Raw genomic sequence first — 24,063 nt, forward strand, 5'->3', positions numbered from 1 at the left:
TGCAGAGAAAATCTCACTAATGTCAAAACTACATTATATACCACGTAGGGGGACCAGAAATCAATGTCTCAAAATAGGAAAGCTTCCGGGATGCAAAGAGAACACCCTTACAACCTTTTCTACATTCTAAAACAGGAATATTCACGGAAAGAGCAGGACGAAATTAGCATTCACTGAACTCCTACTGAGTTCTAGTCACATTCACACACGTTAACTCACTTAATCCCCGCTACCAGGTAGGTAGGGATTGTTAACAATTTACATTCCCGAGAGCGCAGTCAGAGAGATCTGGAAGTCGCTCAAGGTGACACGCTGCAGCGAGCAGGAGTCAGGATTTGAATCCGGAGCAGTGTCCTTCCCCACGCGCCACAGCTGCGGCGCAGAAAACGCAGCTCTGCCACGGGGAAACTGACGACTCGCAGCCGCCCTGGGGCTCTGCGCCATGACTGGGAGACGACCTGGTTCTCGTGACTGCTCAGTCTGTTTTCACCCAAGTGCATGACTGCTGGAGTAAAGCGACCACGTGAGCCCTTTCCCTCCCCCGGCGAGGGACAGTGCCTGTCTGGCCAATGGCAAGTCACAGGTGCGACAACGTGCCGGGAATGGATTCGGAGCCCCGGGGCGCGAGCTCTCCTGCAGCGTCACCGGGAGGACGGGAGGGAGGGAACTCGGCCAGGTGTGGCCTCCGGATGCGGCAGGTCGCAAGTGCGCTGAAAGTGCGGCTTGAGGCGCGGCCAGCTCCGTAAAACTGGGCTCGCGCGGGAGGAACTATGACCTTGGTCGCGGCCTCTACAATCCCCGCTTGACAACCTCCAGCGGCAGGGTGAGGGTGCCCCGCGGCCTCCGCCGCTAACCAGCAGGCGCGGCCAGAAGGTGCCAGGACACCAGGGCAAGGCCGCAGGGAGGAGGCCGGCCCTCCCCACGTGGACAGGCTACCCTCTGGGGGCGTGGCCGCCAGCGCGGGGCGGGCCAATGATCGCCGCGGTCGGGCTCATCCGGCCGGGCCGCCGGGTTAGCTGGGGCTGCGTCATCCCGGGGGCGGGGCTCCTGGGCGGCGCGAGGCGCGGCTGGTCACGCGGTGCGCGGCGACGGCTATAAGTAGAGGCAGGCGGAGTACGCTGCTGGAGTGATGGCTGCCGTCGCGTGCTGAGTGCTTTTCCTTCTCGGCTGCTGAGGCGTCCGCGGCTGCTTCCTGGGTGGGTTGCCAGCCCCGCCGAGCCATCCCCAGAGCCTCCGCCCCAGGCCAGGCCGTGTGCTCGCCGACAGCAGGTGCGTGCGTCCGTGGCCCTAGCCCGCCGCCGCAGCCTGGACCTCGTCTCCCGCTCGGCCCTTCGTTTCCTTTGGTGAGTGGCGGCGCCACCTTGGAAAGGCTCTTTCTTCTCCCCGGGGCCCGGCGCGGACGCGGCGGCGCGGGGGCTGGGCCGGGGCCGGCGGCGCGGTGGGGTTCTGCTTTCGGCGCTGCCCGCCTCCCTCCCCCACCCTCCCCCATGCCACCCCGTCCGCCCGCCCGCGGGCCTTTTTGGCGGTCCCCGGGAGGCGCGCGCGGGAACGGCTCTTTTCCGCTTTTCGCGGGGAGGGCGCGCGCGGGCCGGCGGCGCGGGGGCCGGGCTGGGCGCGCGCGGGCCGAGGTGGTCCCCTGCGCCACGTGCCCGCCGCCCGGCGCGTTCTGCTTGGGGTGCGGGACACCGGATCGCGGGCGGCGGGCACGGCCGGGGCCCCCAGTCCCGGTGGGCCGTCGCGGGGTGCGGGACCGCAAGGGCGCGCTGCTATTGTTATCCATCCCCCCTTCCAGGATGAACTTGCGTCCTTTCTCTTCTCCGCCATGGAATTCTGCTCCGTGCTTCTAGCCCTCCAGAGCCAAAGAAACCCCAGACAACAGATGCCCATACGCAGCGTATAGCAGTAACTCCCCAGCTCGGTTTCTGTGCCGTAGTTTACAGTATTTAATTTTATATAATATATATTATTTATTATAGCATTTTTGATACCTCATATTCTGTTTACACATCTCGAAAACCGCTCAGTAATTCTCTGATTAATTAAAGAACCACTACTCTAGAGAATGGCATCTACCATGGCAACGCTGATTGCCACTACTATTGCTGCTACTGCCGCTTCTGGTCCATTGGTGGACTACCTATGGATGCTCGTCCTGGGCTTCGTTATTGCATTTGTCCTGGCATTCTCCGTGGGAGCCAATGATGTAGCAAATTCGTTTGGTACAGCCGTGGGATCAGGTGTAGTGACCCTGAAGCAAGCCTGCATCCTAGCTAGTATCTTTGAGACAGTGGGCTCCGTCCTGCTGGGGGCCAAAGTGAGCGAGACCATCAGGAAGGGCTTGATTGACGTGGAGATGTACAACTCGACACAAGAGCTGCTGATGGCCGGCTCTGTCAGTGCGATGTTTGGTAAGTTTTTTATTCGTGTTGTCCTGATAGTGGCGGGTGAGGAAATTCTTATCATGGGTAGTTCCATTCTTGTGCTCTGCCTCGATTCAGAGTATTACATTCAGTAATATGCACTTCGTACATAATGGAATTTGTCACTTTTGTCACGTACTTAATAAAACTTCATGTGTTTCAGGTTCTGCTGTGTGGCAACTAGTGGCTTCGTTTTTGAAGCTTCCCATTTCTGGAACCCATTGTATCGTTGGTGCAACCATTGGTTTCTCCCTGGTGGCGAAGGGGCAGGAGGGGGTCAAGTGGTCAGAACTGATAAAAATTGGTATGTTTAATTCTAAAAGGCTTTTTATTCTTGTCGTGTTACCATGGCGTTGTGTATGGGAGAAAATGATGTAAAATTGGAGGGATGGGCTAAAGTTTTGAAACGAGAGGACTAAAATTTAAAGTGTGTTTTGGTTCCTGATTTCCATTAGTTGACATTTTTTTCTTACTGTGTTCTATTCCAGTGATGTCTTGGTTCGTCTCACCGCTGCTTTCTGGTATTATGTCTGGAATTTTATTCTTCCTTGTTCGTGCATTCATCCTCCGTAAGGTAATCTTTCTCTCCCCCCATGACCTGTACTAAGTCACACTCAGTGGTGTTCAAACCGATAGCATTATTGCAAATGTGATCGGTGTGTAGGAGTGTGGCCTTGGAAAGTTAGAAAAATTCTTTGTTTTGTATTCCTCTCGTATGTTGAATTTTCTGAAAGAAGCAGGTTTTCAATACCCAAGAAGTCATTTGGGAAGGAAAAAATAACACTATAGCGTGCCGAGACTGAAAGAAAAAATTAAGGAAATGTATTTGGAGTGGCTTTGTTGACCTGTATGCAGATTACTACCTCAAATCACTGTCATATGCAGGCCAGTCTGCATTGTAAGCTTAGGGTTCAACAAATCACAGTGTCCTGGGTGACATTTTCTTAGCTGCCAGTTAAAGTGGAGTCGTTTGGGTCCCCACATAGTTATTTGTAGAGTGTTGATTATCGAAACCAGCTTGTAAGCTTCATGGTGGACACGCTACCTCTCACAGTGACTTGACTCTAATAGCTCAGAATAGGTAAAAAGGAACCAGTAAAGGTAATTCTCGTTTTGTTTTTCTTGGCAAAAAAAAAAAAAAAATTCCAGACAGCCATTTAATTTCCTGTCCATTTGAAAATCCCTTTTGAGGGACCTGATAGCATTTTTTTTTAATCAAGAAGTCTGATGCTGGCTCCAAAATAAATGTAGACAACAAGGGATGTTGTCGTTGGACTGAGTTACAGTAAGAATAAATGCTTTTTTCTCAGGAAACAAAGTTGTCCTTTTCCTGAGGTGAATGGCTCTTAACGGTCCATTGTAAGTTCTTAAAAATTCTTCTGAACTGAAGAAATCTGAGTGAAGGGAGATAGGTAGCTTAATCCCAAGGGGTAAGAATGTATTCAGAACCGTTTGTTTGGTCTAGTTCTGAGCTTCTCTAGGGAAGGATATTTTCTATAGAAATTCAGTAACTGGTAAAGTGACTCACTAATCACTATTTACCATGGCCTGAGTCTGGCAAAAGATAGCAGCGTAATACTTTGAAAACTTGAAACCTCTATAGCTTGGTATAATTTGAGAGTAAACAGTTGGTTGATATCAACAGACTCAGAGTTTGGCATTGTCTTGTTTAGCAAGTGGTTAGTGAATAGCACCTACCCTCCTACTCCCCACAGCTGTGGAATGTGATAACGTGAGGCTTCCCTTTGAGGCTTAGTAGTAGTCAGGGGTCAGAACTCTTTGTACTTTGAGAGCTGTATAGCTTGCTCCTTACCAGAGAAGCAGGAGGATTGCTGGGATCCCCTGTTGTGGATTTGTGCTCATAAAGGTTTACACCGGGCCTTTGTGGATTATTGAGAGACAGATTGTTCCAGAGGCTTTGTGTGTCTCAAGCCCAAACAAACTTCTTTTCTGGAGGAGGAATGGTCATGCTTTCAGGTGCAAAGTGGGATTTTCAGGTCCCCAGAACTCTCATTTGGGGAATGCATGCCAGGCGTCTTTATCCTCAGTTAGAGACCTTAAGTTAGATATATGAACTTCTTAATTATATATTCCTCATGGGGTATGAGGATGGACATGATCAAGAATGATTGGAATAGGTCTTCCCTGGTGGTCCAGTGGGTAAGACTCTGTGCTCCCAATGCAGGGGGCCCGGGTTCAATCCCTGGTCAAGGGGACTAGATCACGCACGCATGCTGCAACTAAAGAGTTCGCATGTCGCAACTAAGAAGTCCGCATGCCACAACTAAGAGATCCTGTGTGCTGCAACTAAGATCCGGCACAGCCAAAATAAATAAATATTAAAAAAAAAAAAAGAATGATTGGAATAGTGTTTAAAACTATTCAATATGGACTTTGAGAATCTACCCGCACACACACACACACAGGCAGGCACGTACTCTTGTGTTTAATCTACCAATAACAGATGAATTTTTAGGTGATGAGGCTGAATATTTCTGGTTACTGTTAGATTTTAAGTCTCAAGAAAACATCTTTACACTAGTAACCTTTGGTGGTCTTGGCTGTTAAAATCTAAATATTTGACCATTAAGATACTTTCCAACTAAAGATTCTGTTTTGGAAATTAACATTAAAAGTGCTTTTAAAAATTTTCAATTTTCTGAATGTTCCAAGGGTGTTGGGTAGTCTAGTAGGAAAAAGCAGAGTGGAGGTTAAGGATTGGGACAATAAACAAGGAATAAGGGGAAAAGGGAGTTTTCCTGTTGAGTGTTTAAATTCTAGTCAAAGAAAGTGGGCCTTTCAGCATTCTCCCTTCTGTCAGGAATCTCATTAAATATATCTAGGGTATCTTTTCAAACTCAGGAACTTTTTTCTTTAGTTTACTGGAATGTCCGATGTATAAAAAATGAACTATTATGGTTGAAAATGGGTTATGAAGACCCCCTTTCCCATCCCATATAACTGGATGATGAGATATTTACTTATAGGTAAAGTTTTAAGTGTTAGGTGAGTCATATGGTGGTCAACATTCAATAAAATGTTAGCCCTGGTTACCTCTTGGGGGAGTGGCTAAGAGGAGTTTGGAGGTAGCAAAAGGGAGAAAGAGAAGCCCCCACAAATGTCTAGAACCCTTATGGATTTTGATTTCGGGGGGTGGTCTTTGGTTTCTTGGAGAATTTCTTAAAAGCACAGAGAGTTCTTAGAAGAAAAATGTATATACACCTCAGGTTCATAACCTTACCGACTACCCTTGGGGTGGGACACGCATGGTTGAGTTACTCAGAGATGATGAGTTTTTTTTTTTTTTTTTAAATTAATTAATGTTTGGCTGCGTTGGGTCTTTGTTGCTGCACGTGGGCTTTCTCTACTTGTAGCGAGCGGGGGCTACTCTTCGTTGTCGTGTGCGGGCTTCTCATTGCAGTGGCTTCTCTTGTTGCAGAGCACAGACTCTAGGCGCGCAGGCTTCAGTAGTTGTGGCGTGCGGGCTCTAGAGCGCAGGCTCAGTAGTTGTGGCGCATAGACTTAGTTGCTCTGCGGCATGTGGGATCTTCCCGGACCAGGGCTTGAACCTGTGTCCCCTGCATTGGCAGGTGGATTCTTAACCACTGCGCCAACAGGGAAGCCCTAATGCTTAGGTTTTATTGGCTATTTTTGTTTTGACCAATTCCCTACCTGTAGCATTCTCTTAAACTACGGATAGGGAAGGTAATATTCAGAGTGGTTTTTGTCAAGCGCCCATCTCTGCTGATTTGGAATGGCACCTCTACTTTCCGTTTCCTTGATCTTAAGCCATTACCTCACTCTTCTGATGTATTTGATTCTTCTCCTTGTCTGTTCCTCCCCAAGATTTTCCATTGGATTGTGATTCAAGATAGCATTAAACCTTTGGGCTAACCACATCTTTGAAGTTCAGCCTTCTCATGTATTCAGATCTGTGCTCTTGTTTTTAACTCTTGTTTCCAGTCACACTGGCCTCCTTGCTGTTCCTCAGACAATTCAGGTGTTTGCCTCAGGGTCTTTGTACTTTCTGACGTCTCTGGGATAGTCTGCCCTCCAGGTAGCCTGCTCTCTGGCTGCTCTTTTTCTACCCCTGCGTGTGTACCTGGCTTATGGCTTGTTGACCTAACACATTTGTGTCTTTGTTCCACTGATGGTCTTTGGAGTATCTCCCGCGCCACCTCCAAGAATTAAAGTGTGCGCCTCCTTCCATCACGGCCTCCTTCCCCTTCTTTTTTCTTCATAGCATGATTCTGTACTAGAATGTAAGTGTCAGTTCTGTGAGAGCAGGAACTTTGTCTCATTCACTCCCATATTTTAGTGCTTGGCACAGTCTGTTAAATGAGGAGGTGACCTAGTGTACGATTGATTTTTATCTTAGCACTTTGGTAAATCACTAGTTGTGGCATATTTATCAAATGTCTAGATAAGATGGTTGTTGCTGGTATATTCTCCTACATGTTTTGTTTTTGAAAAGTCATTGCGGGTATAAAGTCAGGTAAGAAATGTAATATCTCATAGTCTGTTTCTTGATCTCTCTTATATAGTACATTTTCAGGTGTGTGCTCAGATTTTATCTGGACATGAGGTACCTTAGAGCACTGGGGGTTGAAACTGATCATTCAGGACATCACCAGTCACTAGTAATAGGTAGCCTTGTTAAGAATAACAGCAACAGGGACTTCCCTGGTGGCTCAGTGGTTAAGAATCCGCCTGCCAATGCAGGAGACACGGGTTTGAGCCCTGGTCCGGGAAGATCCCATATGCCACGGAGCAGCTAAGAGCAGCTAAGCCCGTGCGCCACAACTACTGAGCCTGTGCTCTAGAGCCTGCGAGCCACAACTACTGAGCCTGCGTGCCACAACTCCTGAAGCCCTCATGTCTAGAGCCCATGCTGTGCAACAAGAGGAGCCAACGCAATGAGAAGCCCGCACACCGCAACAAAGAGTAGCCCCCGCTCGACACAACTGGAGAAAACCCAAGCGCAGCAACAAAGATGCAACGAAGCCAAAAAAAAAAAAAACAATAACGGCAACAAAAACCTAACCAACCCCCAAACATTAAAGCAAACACAAACTTAAATTCAGATGGATGTAGAAGATGAGATCAGCCTTGGTAGGGGAACTTCCAGGAGCAAATGTAGGAAAAGACCATCTGGCCTTGGAAACTACTATGGGGAGATAGTTATTGGAACTAATTCCTGAAGCTGCCCTTTGATAAGGTTCTATGGAAATGGGTTAAGTTTTTACAGCTTTTAAGATCTTGAGCTTAATGATGATGGTATTTTACAGGCAGATCCGGTTCCTAACGGGTTGCGAGCTTTGCCAGTGTTCTATGCCTGCACAGTTGGAATCAACCTCTTTTCCATCATGTACACTGGAGCACCTTGTAAGTACATATCAGAATATTTAAATGTGAATTGAAAGTTGTTTCTAAAACTTGCATTAAATGCCCAATTTACCCCTTTTTGTTTACAGGGCTGAAATCTCCTAGAAGGTGGCTGGCCTGCGCCCATTTCAGAAGGCTGCAGGCTAGTGTATGCTGAGTTAACCTAGATAGTTTTTCAACCAAAGAGACCTGCTCAGATTCTAAATCACTACAGACCTTTACTCTTTAGTCTTCACAGGATCCACCGATAATTTGATCTTCTCCCTCCCTCTTTCCTATCTATGCTAAAAATACCGGAATTGATGTTACCTCGACTACTGAAGAGTCATTAGTTATACTTGGTCTTCGATAATCAGTCATTTAGGACTGGTTTGCTGGATATTCTCATTTTTCTCTCCCAAGTGGAGCTCCTTTTTGTTTCTAAATTTACTCCCCTGAATCTGCTTGAATGAGAAGAGTTGGGATGTTTAACACCTGCCCTAAGTGCACTTGGAAGAAGAATTCATGCAGCTAAGAGGAAAAATATTTGTGAGAATATAAAGATTGAAATGTTGATTACTTTTATGTTGGAACACAGGCAAAGCATGGATTAAATTGTGATACGTGTTTCATTTAGCAATTGAAAAAGATTGATAACCTGTAACTTGTCAGACAGGACAGTACATGTCTTGATCAGTCAGTTTTCCTGTCTAGGTTCATTTGGCCTGATGGCCTTTGATCCGTCAAGTCAGTGGCTTTCAATCTTTTGACTGTTGTGACACACTGGAAGAAAGACATTGTACATTGCTGCCCAGCACACACATACTTAGAGAGGGAGGGGGAGAGAGGGAAAGAGAACTGGAATAGTATGTTGAAGCTACTTAACCTTACTATGTGCTATGCAGTCATATTTGCAAGTATTCTTTTTAGCTTTTTAAAATGCTCATTGTGGCCCACCAAATTGATTCCATTTCTGACTGATGGATTGTAACTTGCTTTGGAAACCTCACTGAAGTAATAAGTCACTGACCAAAATTGGAGTTAGCTAAGTATTTTTAACCATGTCTTTGTTAGAATAATCAGGAAAGAAATCAGACAACTTTATGAGGATATTGATCTTATTTAGGGGATACCAGCCTCCTTACCAAATGCTACAGGCAAAGGAAAGCTTGCCTGCTGCCTTTCCATTCTGTTTTAAATTGGCTTCTTCATGTTAAACTAAAAAAGGCTCCGTGAGGCTCTAAGCACTGATGTTTTATGTGGTAGCAGCAAAGCTCATAGTTCAGTGAAATTAGAAACTTGCATTTTCAGTCGTCTTTGAAAAGGGAATGTGGGTATTTTTGTCCTGTCCTTTGGTCGATCATTTACAAGAAAGAACCAGTCTCATTTTCCTTTTTTGACTTGGAACGTAGGCAAATTTAAATTGTGATACAGAGATTGATTAAATTTCATGTATATTTTAGTTTGTGTGACTAACTGCATGATTAGAATTGATAGCAGGAATTAAAATGGAAAGATTTAGTCATCACAGAACTTTGGTTTTGAAGGGGCCTCGATTTATATCTGATTTTTAAATACGAATCATTTTGAGGAACAATAGAATTTCCATTTTATAAGTAATTCCTAATATGCAAAACAACCACAAGGAACTAAGCTGTTCTTGGATAAACCACAGATCATTATAACATCCTTTAGGTTTAAGTAGTGTTCTCTAGTGCTTTGCTTCTGTCATTAAATATAGACGAGTGGCTTGGAGGCTGTTGGCATTTAAGTGATAACCAGGTGACTAGTTAATGATCCTTGAGCCATGTGAGAAGTAGGCATGTCTCTGTTTAAGATGTCGCTTGTTAGTGTGATTACCACTCTACTATTTTCTTTTTGTGAAAGACAGCCCTTTGAACTATTCTTATCCCTTGATAGATAAATGTATCTTAGTTTGATAATGCGTCCTAAGAGATAATCTTGCTCTAAAGGATTTTGCTTGGATGTGATAACTTCCACAGAGAACTGATTACATCAGTAGGAGAAATGTGACGACTGGGGCACTTTCCTTTCTTAACGTTAAAATCTTATGTGCAAACATAAGGTGTGGCCGCTCCCATCTGGAGGCTGGGCAGTGGAAAGCTTCCGTTTATTTTCATAGCTAGTTGCAGTTGCTCAGTGTAGTAATCTGTCTTCTAAAGCAAAGAAAGGAAAAAGCCTAGTATGTGAAGGAGCTTGGGAGATGTCAGTCTAGCAGGTGTTTAAAGTAGGCCAGACTGGTGGATTTCACATGCTATGGGATTTTTCTCCCAGATTTGTATAGCCACGAACACAGTAATCCTGTGGACCTAAGGCTGGCAACAGCTATAAAGGGTGATGGGCTGGCTTGGGGAACCCCAGAGTCCCCAGAGGAGGGTTGACACGTTATTACAGGGGGGCAGTTGCCCTGGGGTTTTCAAGATGCACCATTTTATCTCCTAGTGCTGGGCTTTGACAAACTTCCTCTGTGGGGTACCATCCTCATCTCGGTGGGATGTGCAGTTTTCTGTGCCCTTATCGTCTGGTTCTTTGTATGTCCCAGGATGAAGAGAAAAATTGAACGTAAGTAACACGTTGTAGCAGAAAATCTTAACTAGTAATGCTGTGCTTGCTTCTTTGTGTGTAGCCGTCTGTAAAAATCTGCTACTTGGATAGATTGGTAAAGCCAGAAAATTTACATGGAAATTTGCGGATGTAGGTTTATTGTCCAAACTACGTTCTTATTAACTTAAAATGACCTGAGACCTAGTCATAAGGCGTATTTGACCTTATTTGGGCCGCCAGACAAGCTAGGCACTTAATCTGTTTTTTCTTTTTTTTACTGTACCTTGATCACTTGCCAGTGACATGCTAGATAAATACAGAGAAGTTGTAGTCTACATTAATTGAGAAGGATGAGGATACCTTAATGAAAAATAAAAGGTAGGTATGAAATATTTTCACAGGAAACATTTACCAAAACCAGCGCCTTCAGATTCAGATATTCAGAGCTATGCTACTATATTATCTGACTTCAGATTTGGTTCATTTTCAGAATTGGAGCACAGATTCCAGAGGTAGACATTTTCAGGGTGTCATGAAGGGATCATTTAGACCATTACTGTATGTAGTATTTCAGTATAATCAAATATGGCATACATTCTGGTTAGTATAGGTCTTAATTAAATCTTGTATTCCTTCCCTTACTACTTGAACTCTCCTGAGACGATCTTTTTCCGCCCTTTTCATCTGCAAATGCTCGGGTGGTGATATAAGTTTGTTCTTTGAAGAAGCGCAGGGCTGCACAGACTGCAGTGGCACCGGGAGAGTGCTGCGTCATGCAGCTGTGTTCCGGAGCCTCCGAGAGGCTCTGCGCTAGTCTGGCGGCCTTCAGGACTTCGTGACCTTGATTCTCCCTCAGTCTGGGAGAAGATGAGACAGGTCTTGCTAATGTTCTGTACCCTGGTTGGTAGCTTGACCGGGATTCCTGAATGAACACGGAAACAGACTGGGCATTGGTGCAGAGGCAGAAAACGTTCCCACCTGGTCATGGAACTTGAACCATAAGGCACATGTCTTTGTTTTCTAGAGGTGGAAATTCAAGTCACCTTCAGTTGCCTGCGTTGAGCTGTGTCATTTTGCTTGAACTCACAGACTGAAATTTGGGGCCACTTTTTAAAAAGGACGTGCACTAGATGCAGTCAGAATTTTTAGTTATCTGTCAGCCCCACGCTTGAGCTCCTTTCCCCTCAAGAAGGGGTCAGCAGGAAGCTCAGGATGGTTTCTACATTTGTGAAGGGTTCTATAAAGAACAAGAATTTATAGCAGAGTCCACAGAGCCTAAAAGATTTTTACCATCTGGCCCTTCACTGAAAAAAACTTTGCAACCCCTAGTAATAGGGTGTTCTGCATTTGTATCGCTGGTTTCTTCCCAAGTGAGAGATTAAGCGATACAGCAAATAAAGCAGACAGGAAAATTATCCTGAATTTTCACTGAAGTTTACATGTGGTCTTATTTTGAGAAGGATTTTTTTTTTTTTTTGAAGTGAGGGAAAGGGGAAATGTAGAGCAAGTTAGTTTGGTCAAAACCAAACAAAAACATCCTTCTTTTCTAGGAGAAATCAAGTCTAGTCCTTCTGAAAGCCCCTTAATGGAAAAAAAGAATAGCTTGAAAGAAGACCGTGAAGAAACAAAGTTGTCTCTCAGTGATACCGAAACCAGGAATCCCGTCTCAGAGGTAGGGTCAGCAGCCACTGGGCCCCTGCGGGCTGCAGTGGAGGAGAGAACGGTCTCGTTCAAACTTGGAGACCTGGAGGAAGCTCCAGAGCGAGAGAGGCTTCCCAGCGTGGACCTGAAAGAGGAAACCAGCATAGATGGCACGATGAACGGTGAGTGGACTCTTCTCGGGTGGGGAAAGGCGAATTTCCCTTTGTCAGCAGCACTGCTGCGAGGCTCTGTGTTCGGACTTGATGCTCTGGGCATTGAGTGTAACCTTTCGGTCTTGGCCAGGTGCAGTGCAGTTGCCTAATGGGAACCTAGTTCAGTTCAATCAAGCTGTCAGTAACCAGATAAACTCCAGCGGCCACTATCAGTATCACACGGTGCATAAGGACTCCGGCTTGTACAAAGAGCTGCTCCACAAGCTACATCTTGCCAAGGTGGGCGACTGCATGGGAGACTCTGGCGACAAACCCTTGAGGCGCAACAATAGCTACACTTCCTATACCATGGCAATTTGTGGCATGCCCCTGGATTCATTCCGTGCCAAAGAAGGTGAACAGAAGGGTGAAGAGATGGAGAAGCTGACGTGGCCTAACGGAGACAGCAAGAAGCGAATTCGAATGGACAGTTACACCAGTTACTGCAACGCCGTGTCTGATATTCACTCGGCATCCGAGATCGACGTGAGTGTCAAGGCCGAGATGGGTCTGGGCGACAGAAAAGGAAGCACCAGCTCTCTAGAAGAATGGTGTGACCAGGACAAACCAGAAGTGTCTCTCCTCTTCCAGTTCCTGCAGATCCTCACGGCCTGCTTTGGGTCATTCGCCCATGGTGGCAATGACGTCAGGTCAGTCGATTATGATTCTTGGCATTGCTCGTGCTATTTTTGTGCCGCCTAATCCCTTTATGAGGTTCTGCTTGTGGCCTTGGTACTTATACCACCCGTGGGACACTGAATAATGCAGAAAGGATGAGGTAATAGCAATTAATTGACTTAAAAAAACAGGAAGAAAAATTTTTTCTTCAGAGATTACAAAGAATATGTTTGTTTCTGTAGGTGATAAACACATATATCTTCCACAGAGAAGCCTTTTATCGAGATGGGAGCCAGTTCTTTGATAGAATCACTGCCCCCTAGAATGAATTTGTAGGTGGTTAATCCTAGTTCTGTGGTTTGTCACCTGTTCATTGGAACCCAAAATTTGCTTTAGTTGGGCCTGTAGGAAGACAGGCCACCAGATGCGTGGCGTTTCCCCTCTGAGAAGAGCTCTCATTTTCTTCTGTTGTGTATGTTGGGGTTCCATTTATTTCCTTTGAAAGAAAGACCAGTTTCTAATGAAAGCTTTGCTTTAGAAAACTTAGTAGATCAATTGACAACTAGATTCTTGCCAAGTTTTAGTTTTGCCTGAAAAATCATCCCTGCCCTCTTTTTCTTGCAGCAACGCCATCGGTCCTCTGGTTGCTTTGTATCTGGTTTATGACACGGGAGATGTTTCCTCAAAAGTAGCAACACCAATATGGCTTCTGCTCTATGGTGGTGTTGGTATCTGTATTGGTCTATGGGTTTGGGGAAGGAGAGTTATCCAGACCATGGGGAAAGATCTGACACCAATCACACCCTCTAGGTAAGTTGGTAAAGCAGGTCTTATTAGGTTAATGCTCATTTTCTTAAGATACATAATACTGTGCAGTGGTACTACGTAAAGTAACCAAGTTCGTGTAAGTTCCTGATGTTCCTCTCTCTTTGGTGTGAACTTTTTAGATTTTCCTTATCGTCTGGCCCTTAAACATAATTTATCTATTCAACTCCGGTGGACTCTTTTTAACAAAATAACTTCTGAGAAAGACGTGTGTGCTAAGACTTACTAGCTATGTACATTTGGCTTTTATCTCTGTCTTTACGGAGCCAACGCTGATGTTTACTAAATTCAAAGTAAAAGTGCAAGCTTTAAGAATGGGCTTCCAGAAAACCTTAAAACCTCAAATGCTGGAAAAGAGAAGAGCAGTCTCATGGCCTGATTTAAAGCAGATTTCAGGAGTTAGAGCAGACTAAAGATGTTGGTGGAGTTTTCGTCACTGGATAGAGCACAGCAAGATTGTGTGAACTTTGGGGTAGTGCTAACTTACCAAAATTTAAGTTCCATTCTTGACAAGTGATCTGTCTGTGTCCACAGCGGCTTCAGTATTGAACTGGCATCTGCCCTCACTGTAGTAATTGCATCGAATATTGGCCTTCCCATCAGTACAACACATTGTAAAGTAAGTGTAACGTAGAGGTACTGTGTCTTTTGAGTGGTTTTAGTAGATACGTCGAGAGGTATTTTTTTGTTCTTTTTGTTTTTTGGTTTTTTTCCTTTGATATTTGGTGTTATACCGTGGGAGTCTTGAAGAGTTCACAAGTTTAGGGCAAGTTGACTCTAAGGATGTAAATACACATTGTGCAATTTCTAGCGTCTATTACTTTTATTTAAGCAGATAGTATATTTTCTCCCCAAACGGTGCAAAAGCCCCTTTTTATAGAGGCAGCAAGTCTGTGAGGCTTGTTGAAGGGCAGTTTATTTGAAGCAAGCATATATTCAGAGCATCTCAGGATTGAAGTCCTGAGAAACTTATTGAGTCCTAAGGTGGCTTGATGACCATCTAATAACCATAGGGTAACTGTAGGGAAAGGAAGAAACTGGCTTCCTTAAGGGAATTTTTAAGTTAGTTCATCATGGAGCCTTTGAGTCATTCTTTTTCTTCCAGAGAGATCTACGGGTGATTGGCTATTAGGTCTAACAGCAGCCTCCCTCTAGAATCTTTGGGAAGCCTAAAACTTAAAGGAATCTATTATTAAAGCAGTTGTTATTATTAATGTAGTTCATTACATTCCAGCAGCTCAGAAGGGGAAAGGGAGTTTTCTTTCCCTCTTTTACCCCAATTAGCACGGATTCCGTGACTGGATTTTATATTGCCCTTCGTCTTGTTACAAGCCAGCTTTCGTGGATCGGTCCGGCAGTCCGGGGCTCCTTACCTACCTAAGAATCACGGGTCTGTTTAACAAAATGCCACTGGCACTTCAGTAACCAGTTTCCTTGATTGCTTTCTCCCGTAGGTGGGCTCTGTTGTGTCCGTTGGCTGGCTCCGATCCAAAAAGGCTGTTGATTGGCGACTCTTCCGCAACATTTTTATGGCCTGGTTTGTCACAGTCCCCATTTCTGGCGTTATCAGTGCTGCTATCATGGCAGTCTTCAAATATGTCATCCTCAGAGTGTGAAGCTGTTTGAGATGAAAATTCGGGTCAGTGTTTGGGACCACCATACACATTCCTGTTCCTTTGAAGAATGAATTACAGTGTTATAGAGGACTGACAGGAGTCTCTTTAAAGTTTGGGAGCTGTGGGAGGGAAGCGTTACTTGTGCTATAATTGCTTTTGTGCTAAATATGACTTGTCTCAAGATTAGCTATGTAAAGTAGCCGGGTTTCCACTGGTTCCTGTTGAGGTTCCTTTTCCTTCTGGGCTGTGAATTCCTGTATATATTTCTCTACTTTTTGTATCAGGCTTCAATTCCATTATGTTTTAATGTTGTCTCTGAAGATAACTTGTGATTTTTTGTTTGTTTGTTTTGTGTCGTTTTAAAACGACCCTTCAGAGCCATTTGACAGTGTGCTCTGCTTTGTTGGTTTCACCAGCTTCTGCCCCAACACGCACAGGGACTTAACAGCACACACCGTAACCGAAGCTTCCCTTGTAGTCTCTTAGAAAAATCGTCATTTGTACCCTGCCCTCCTGTCGGTAGTGGCAGGTTCTGTTGGCATACGTGAACTTCTTACTTACAAGGACGAGGTTCTTTGGACACGGTGAAAATTTAAGTTAGTAGTAACTTCTTTGCAAGCAGTTCACTGACTATGATTGCTAAGAAGAATTGGAAGAAAAATCCTTCTGGCAGTCTTGGTTATTTCTTTAAGATTTCTGGCAGTGTGGGATGGATGAATGCAGTGGAATATGAACTTCGGGTGAGTTAAATGGGCCAGCTTTCCATGTTCATCTGTCTACCTCTTAACTGAATTAAAAAGCCTACCGTTTTTAGAAAACATGTCTCATTGGTTTTGTTCATATATTTGAAGCATCTGAGCTCCCGATCAGTCAGCCTTATGCAATTCTTAGGAGAATGTGGTATCTTAACAAGTGAGAACTGCCCTCTAGCTTAAAGTTCCCCACTCCTCCCTGGTATGTTTCTTGTGATCCCAGAATATACATGACATTCCTCCATGGGGCATTTCTAACTGTTTAGTATTTTTTACCAGCACATCCTAGACATTTCCACGTTAACACGTATCTACTCATTGTCTTTAACAGCCACAAAGTTTTCCTGTTTGAATGGATTAGTTTGTCTTACTAGACCCTTACTTAGATTATTTGTAGCTTTGCTATTAGAATGCTAAAATGAGTGTTCGTGTTTCGTGTGTGTAGCTCGGCTTCATTTAAAAATTCTCAGTGTCGGATTCTTCAGTCTTGACCCATTATCTCTTTTAGGCTTGATCAGGACAGTTAAGCAAAAGTGCATGGCTTTGCAAACTAGATTGATGGGTCCTGTCCTTAGACTTTTAGCAAGATGCTTTGTAGAAGCCAGACTGCAACAAGGATAAGGTTATGCTTGCCTGACCTGTGCCTGAGAAATTGGACCACTGGTTGCATACCTGCCATGGATTCACTTAGTAAATGTTCACCGTTTCATGTCAGGCACTGCACTAAGCTTTTTATATACATTTAATTCTCAAGACCTTTTGCAGTAGTTCCTAACATTATTTTGTAGCTGATGAAAGACACTGAACTGTATCTTTCCTAATCTTAAGAGAACAGACAGGGACTTCCCTGGTGGTCCAGTGGGTAAGACACCGCGCTCCCAATGAAGGGGGCCCGGGTTCGATCCCTGGTCGGGGAACTGGATCCCACATGCCACAGCTAAAGATCCCGGGTGCCATGCAACTAAGACCCGGTGCAGCCAAAATAAAGAGAATGGACAGCCCCAGGCTAGCTGAAGGTAGCCATGTGACTGAGGAAGGAGGGGGGGCCTGGGGTAAAAGGAACCTAACGGTAAGCCCAGAACTGAGGGTCCTGCAGGAGACCCTCTGAGTTTTGGCGCTGGCCTCCTTTCCTGGTGCTACGTGACCTCACACAAACCCAGATCCTGTCTTTGCCCAGTGATTAATTGGAGAGTAGTGACTCTCCCCAAGACTCTCCCCTTGGCCCAGGAGAGGACAGCTGAGGAAGTACTTGACCCAAGGATGTGTTTCTCTAGGAAGAGCAGCTAGATCTGGGGAAGAGGAACCCCATTAGAGCTAGTAAGAGGCCAGAGGGGATCTGTATTTCCATGTATGGTGATAGCTGCTGTGGGCCAGGGACACAGGCTGGTGAGAACTCTGGCCTGTTTCTCTTGGGCGTTATTAGATGTTGCCTTTTTTTTTTTTTTTTTTTTTTTTTACTCTCCCCCCATCCAAGCTATTTTCATTAAGGTTGCATGTATGCATAATAAAGTACTCAAGTGATTCAACAAGGCTTCTATGGAACAGGGATCTCCCACCATCATTTCCCTCTTTGCTGAGGCAACCACTTGCTTTTCTTTTGGTATTTGTATTACTATTTGGCCCTTTCAGTGTTTAGCTCTTGATGTCCCATAGTGAAAAATGATGTTTAGTTCTAGTCTAACCCTGTTATCATACACAGACCCTAACCTCCCACCTTTGCTGTATAATTCGGTCTTAATTTTGGTAAGATCAAAATTGAGAGTGTTTTAAAAATGTCACTGAGCTGCTGAGTCTTTTCCGGACGCGCAGGCTCAGCGGCCATGGCCCACTGGGCCACCAGGGAAGCCCTGCTGAGTCTTATAGTACGTATATACTGTGACCGTTTTGTTTTCCCTGGAATAAGCTCTACCGCCCCACCCCCGCCTTTTTTTTTTATTAAGTGCTTGTCACCCTTTTAGGACTATGAGAAGCAACAGGAAAGTTCCTGATATTTTAGGGAAGCTTCACTCACAGCCTCTGACCTGTTCCAGTGTAGACAAGTTTCACATCTGCATCCTAAAATTTCCCTCTGCCATTCTGGAAATTTCTTTTACCTCCTTTGTTGGATTTCCTGTTTCCTGTAGCCCATGTTTTTGTTTTTTCTTGGTTTATTCCCCTGTTTTGGGGGAGAACACCCTACTGTAGCAGCTTCCTGAGAGAGAATCTCGGGTGGTAAAGGCCTAATTGCTCAGAGTTCCGAGGCTCACTAGGGCAAAGGTCACAGTGTATTTTAGTCTCCCCGTTTTCAGTACCTTGTTTTTTTTGCCTGGTTCCAAATGCAGCGTTCATTACCACAGTTTTTAGGTAACTAACACCAGTCCCCCAGTAACACGGTTCAGATTTCAGTTGCCATGGTATATTTTAACTGAGGAATCGCGTACAGTACAAACTTTAATGCTAGCTCTTTGGTCCACAAATCCCATTTCCAGAGGAACAGATGGACATAGGCCCAACGAATGACCTCTCAGTTCGCTTCTTTCAAAGTCGTCTTGGTGTCTGGTTGCCGTTCAGCTATTATTCAGTTCACTCACTGACAACAGAGCTTTTTAGTAGTGTTTCCAGCGGTAGAAGAGATGCTGTAGGCTGTTAGCACCGCAGTTGGATTATGTTCCAGGTTCTCTTGCGGGCTTGAATGAAAGTGCGAAAACTTGCCTTTTACCATCAAATGCAACTTTCATTGATCCAGCCAACAAAGAGGTTATTTCAAATTTTAACAGGTTTGGACAGGCTATTGGTACTATAACTGGAGATTGTACGATTGCTTCAGCTGAGGCTTGGAAGAAGTTGAAAGCGTCATGGCAAAAAGCAGCAGTAATTTGCAGTGTGGCAGAAACTGACTACACTGCAAATAACTTTGGACGATTCAAAGTGGACGTGAATTGAGTTGTATTTGAACACGGGAGGGTTGATGCTGCTACTTTTTGAGAGATTCTAGATAGGCAGCCGGAGGCGCTTTAGTGAAGGTGAGCGTGTCGGCGTAAATGAGGAAGGTGGTTGTGATGAAAAGGATGCGGATGTCCCAGAGGAAGTGATGCTGGCCTGGCCCGAACTTCGCCTGAACTTCACATGAAGGGACTTCCCAGAGCTATTTCTCAACGGTGAAGAAAAGGTAAAATGTTGGAAGCTGAGCCTCAAACACTTTATTTAATTAATTAATTAGTTTCCTGCAGATGAAATTTAGATTTTTTTAATTGAAATATATTGTATACAGAAAAGTGCACATAATTGTATAACTTGCTGACCTTTTGCACACTGGACAGATCCATGAAACCAGCAACCGGAACAGGAAATGAACAGTATCATTCACAGGATAAACGGGTCAATGACGAGTCACCTGGTTAAACTGCAATATGGTAACTGAGAACTAGATAAATGTTACACAATCATGTTTACTTGCAAGCTGGGCTAAGCTCTAGGCTACTAGTGCTTCCAACAGTTCATCTCCTGACTGGCAGGAAATAAAAGGATTTGTTCTCACCCTACCTCACCCTTTCACCTTTCCGCAACGTAAAGTTTCCTAGAGACCCAAGGTGACAAAATCAAAACACTTGCTCCTAAAACCTGGGTTGCGGTGTTCCCTCTACAACATAGTGGTATAGGGATGCCTGGTCTATTAAACACTTTCTGCACTGTGTTTGTGCAGTGTGTACGATTTGCAAATATTTTAATTGCCATGGTTTTCTCTTGCTTCACAGGAAAATCTTGTTTAGTGCTCCAAAATTTCAGTAAGGTTACAGAACTCATACCCCATGGTGTGAAAGTCCTTTCTCTTTAACTCCGTTCTCTTTGCCTTTGCCTCTACTTGAGAGGTTTAAATTCTTTACCCATCCCATTTACACCCAAGACACAGTGAGATCTTTGAAGTCGGAGAAAACTCAGCTAACTGGAGACTGCTGAGGTGCTTCTACCAAACTGTTACTTTTGTGACAGATGGGGACTTTCGAGACTTTATTAATAGCTTTTTTTAATACTAAAATATTAGAGCTGCTCATTGGCTTGCCTTTCTAATGACTGGGCTCTTGTGGAAACCCCTTTTGTTATATTCAGAGCTGAAGCAGGGTTTCATCTCAGCTGAACACACTGTGATGCAGTGCAGATGGCTACTTACGAAAAGGAGCAAGATGTTTGTTTTTCTGGGGACTGCTGACATTAGTGCAAGGTCTCCCCTCCCAGACGATTATTGCTGAAGACCTAGCAGGTTTCTACTTCCCATTCATTCTATTTCCAGAAGCAAGCAAACGTTCTCTAATTGCAGGCTTGGGCTGAATGCCTCCGTAGTGTTTCCCATTGTGCTAATTGGAAAAATATAATTTTGAACTAACTGTGACCTGCTTTGCAAAATAATCGTTGACAAATGAGTTGCTGGTTTGGTTTCTAAAGTGAAATAGTACCTTTTAGTTTAGCACTAAGGGTAATGGCATTTTGGAAGTCCCAGGGCAAGCCTGTGCTGTGTGCAAGGACCATTAGAGATCAGATTTCAGCCTGGAAGAACCAAGAGCCTATTGATTTGATGTCTTTTTCTGGGAGCTTTTATTAAATTGAATTTCAATTAAAAATTTTGAGGGAGCCACGTTCTGGGAATGTTAGTCAATGTTGCCCATTAGTTGAATAGTCATACAATGGGCCTTGTGTGTACCTTATTGATTTGGAAGGAAGGTAATCTTTTAGCTAAGGTCTTGGCTTCTGGCAAGCTCTCCTTCAGTCTAAATGTGGTTGGCCTTGCCAGCTTTTTGGAATTAGTGTCAGCTTGTGAGTATAGAGTTGGTGTGACTCTTCTGTTTAGGATCTTTGGTTTTTCTTAGAGTGGTTCTGTCGTCACTACCACAGAAAAGGGCTTTAAATTCAAAGTTGCCATTGGAATCGGAGATCTTTTTTTTTTTTAATTTTTAAAAATTTATTTATTTGGTTGAACCGGGTCTTAGTTGCAGCAGGCGAGCTCCTTAGTTGCAGCATGCATGTGGGATCTAGTTCCCTGACCAGGGATGGAACCCAGGTTCCCTGCATTGGGAGTGTGCAGTCTTATCCACTGCACCACCAGGGAAGCCCCCGAATCAGAGATTTTTTTTTTTTTTTTAAAGAAGATGTTGGGGGTAGGAGTTTATTAATTTATTTATTTTTGCTGTGTTGGGTCTTCATTTCTGTGCAAGGGCTTTCTCTAGTTGTGGCAAGCGGGGGCCACTCTTCATCGCGATGCGCGGGCCTCTCACTATCGCGGCCTCTCTCGTTGCGGAGCACAGGCTCCAGACGCGCAGGCTCAGTAGTTGTGGCTCACGGGCCTAGTTGCTCCGCGGCATGTGGGATCCTCCCAGACCAGGGCTCGAACCCATGTCCCCTGCATTGGCAGGCAGACTCTCAACCACTGCGCCACCAGGGAAGCCCAGAATCGGCGATCTTAAAGACAGTGATTACTTCCTGTGTGTGGTGGAGTGTAGTGGTTCCGAACGTAAGCTTTGGAGCTAGACCTGTCTAGGTTCCAATTCCAGCTCTACCACTTGCGGATCCTTGAGGTCATTTAATCGTTCTGAGCCTCAGGTCCCTGTCTGAAGATTGGTGATAATAATGGTACTTAGGTCCCAGGATTTTCATGAGGATTAATTAAAATAATGCTGTGAAGTGTGCCTTCTTGAGCACTTCTTAAGTAGTGTTTACTAACTGGTCTCATCCTCCAAATATATGTAACTTTTCTTGACACGGTCATGGTTGACTTAACACTGATTCCCCTAGATACCCTTCCTTGACTATGGAGTGACTTTTAAGTAATTTTCCTTAACTGTACCTTTATGTATTTCTTAAATCTGAAATGAAGGATTTAATTTTGGTGGCTTGCCTTTGAAGGAAAGTGTATTCAGACCCTGTATACATTAGGATTCGGTTAAACTGTGAGTGATGGAAAATCCCAAGAACACAGAAGAAAGTTTTTCTTCCGCCAGTTACTGATGGGCTGGAAATGGTGTCTCAGTTTGGAAGGAGTCCCATGGGCCTGGGACCCCAACGCCTGAGGAGGGCACGCTGGCGGCTAGGTGTGAAGAGGATGACTCTGTGAGGGCTGAAAAACTACCAACAGGATGCAGCTGGTTGGGGTGGGGGAACTGCTGCTGTGGGAATGAAGAAATGTGAAGAAATGGAAGGAACAGGAAGCTGACCAGGAGTAGTTCCTTTTCCTGGCCAGGTCCTCACAGCTCCCCTACTGAGCAAATGTGAACAATTGGAACAAGACCCCACGCTCCCAATGCAGGGAACCCGGGTTCCATCCGTGGTCAGGGAACTAAGATCCCACACGCATGCTGTGACCAAAGCCGGCGAACACGTGGTTGGGAGAGTTCCAGCCCCAGCGGCACCACAAAGTCGGGAGGGCTGGGTTTGCAGCTGAGATGTGGTCTAGCTTAGCAGCCAACACAGGGGCGTCTGCCGGATTTCTTCATCTTCAGAGCACGTTTGGAATTAATACCTTATCTGTGGGGTGAGATTTTGAGATTGTGTGACTGTCCTGTGCCTCACAGCCGTCTTGCATTCAGTGGCCTCAGTATCCATTGATGAATCTTGCCTGAATCCATTTTTGCCAAACTGGTTGTAAAATGGGTGATGTTCTATTTTTCTTACACCTTGAACATTTATTAGTTGGCATTCTTCGTTTGGTAAAGGAAAGCTCTCTTATCTCCCTCATACTTTGCTCTGGGAAATGGCGGTTTTCAGTTGGGTGACCACATCTTGGCTAAAAGTTGGAGTTGTATTATTAAGAACTGGGTAGAACAGACACGGTGTAGTCAGCCGTCACTTTGACACAGTCCAAAGCCGAAGCAGTCTTATTTCTGTCATTGTATCCATAATTGTCTTGAATTATAAAAGCTTTAGAAGGAATTAATGAGTATTTTACATATGAAAGGATGAGGGAAAACAACCTGAATTCACAGGTGGTGTCTGATGTTTCAGGGTGTTATTCTCTTGAGAGGACCAAATAGGCGAGTGATTCTCTACTGTGCCTGCCCCATTGGACTCATCGGGAGACCTGAGGCCTGGGTTCTTTCCAGGGGCATTGGGATTTAATTGGTATAGGTGGGATCTGGGCACAGGATTTTTAAAAGCTCTCTTGAGGATTCCAACATGCTTCCACGGTTCAGAACTTGGAAACAGGCAGCCGACAGTGGTCACGTGGGGTAAATGAGTGCTGTCTGTTACATTCCATTGAATGGGAATGAAGGAACTGAACTAGGTATACTGGCATGCCTTGTTCTCAAATCAGCACTTTAAAAAATCTTCCCACTGTTAGTGTTTGACCACATGGCATATTTATAAATTTGATTTCTTTGTTAACTTTTTACTTTATATTGGAGTATACTTGATTAACAATGTTGTGATAGTTTCAGGTGTACAGCAAAGTGATTCAGTTATACATATACATGTATCTATTCTTTTTCAAATTCTTTTCCCAGTTAGGTTGCTACATAATATTGAGCAGAGTTCCCTGTGTTACACAGCAGGTCCTGGTTGGTTATCCATTTTAAATATAGCCGTGTGTACATGTCAATCCCAAACTCCCTAGCTATCCCTTCCCCCCACCTGTCCACCCTGCTAACCATAAGTTTGTTCTCTAAGTCTGTGAGTCTGTTTTGTAAGTAAGTTCATTTGTATCATTTCTTTTTAGATTCCGCTTATAAGGGATATCATATGATGTGTCTTTTTCTCTGTCTGATTTCACTCAGTATGACAATCTCTAGGTCCATCCATGTTGCTGCAAATGGCATTATTTTGTTCGTTTTTATGGCTGAGGAATATTCCATTGTATATATGTGCAACTGTAAATTTGATTTCTTTTCCCTTGGGGAAAAAAAAAGTTACTGTTCTCAAAATCCAGTCTGACTCAGTTGGTCCAGATCCAGGCAACCAGATAAATGTGGCTTCTCTCATGACCTTAGTCACACACTCATTTGAACTCCTGTAAAAATGGAAACACCTTTTTCTAGCTTAAGGGTGGAGTGAAGGAGAGGGTCCCAAGGGTGAGTAGGTAACAAGG

General features: G+C 44.6%; 1 protein-coding gene across 2 annotated transcripts; it reads left to right on the top strand.

The window, feature by feature from the left end:
• The first annotated feature begins 448 nt into the window (after positions 1–448).
• SLC20A1 (solute carrier family 20 member 1) lies at positions 449–16,079 on the top strand. Of its 2 annotated transcripts, none has more exons than XM_067704393.1 (11): positions 449–583; positions 1,793–2,408; positions 2,584–2,724; positions 2,909–2,994; positions 7,709–7,805; positions 10,248–10,367; positions 11,900–12,172; positions 12,294–12,852; positions 13,445–13,630; positions 14,180–14,264; positions 15,100–16,079. In XM_067704393.1, exons 2-11 carry the CDS (start codon positions 2,063–2,065, stop codon positions 15,259–15,261), a joined length of 2,055 nt encoding a protein of 684 aa, XP_067560494.1. In that variant the 5' UTR covers positions 449–583; positions 1,793–2,062; the 3' UTR covers positions 15,262–16,079. The 2 variants fall into 2 exon arrangements, with proteins under 2 accessions (XP_067560494.1, XP_067560493.1); XM_067704392.1 differs by lacking the exon at positions 449–583 and adding an exon at positions 1,196–1,343.
• Positions 16,080–24,063: the final 7,984 nt, after the last annotated feature.

This window comes from Pseudorca crassidens, chromosome 14 (assembly GCF_039906515.1).
Source record: "Pseudorca crassidens isolate mPseCra1 chromosome 14, mPseCra1.hap1, whole genome shotgun sequence".
In the NCBI taxonomy this organism is placed as follows: domain Eukaryota; kingdom Metazoa; phylum Chordata; class Mammalia; order Artiodactyla; family Delphinidae; genus Pseudorca; species Pseudorca crassidens.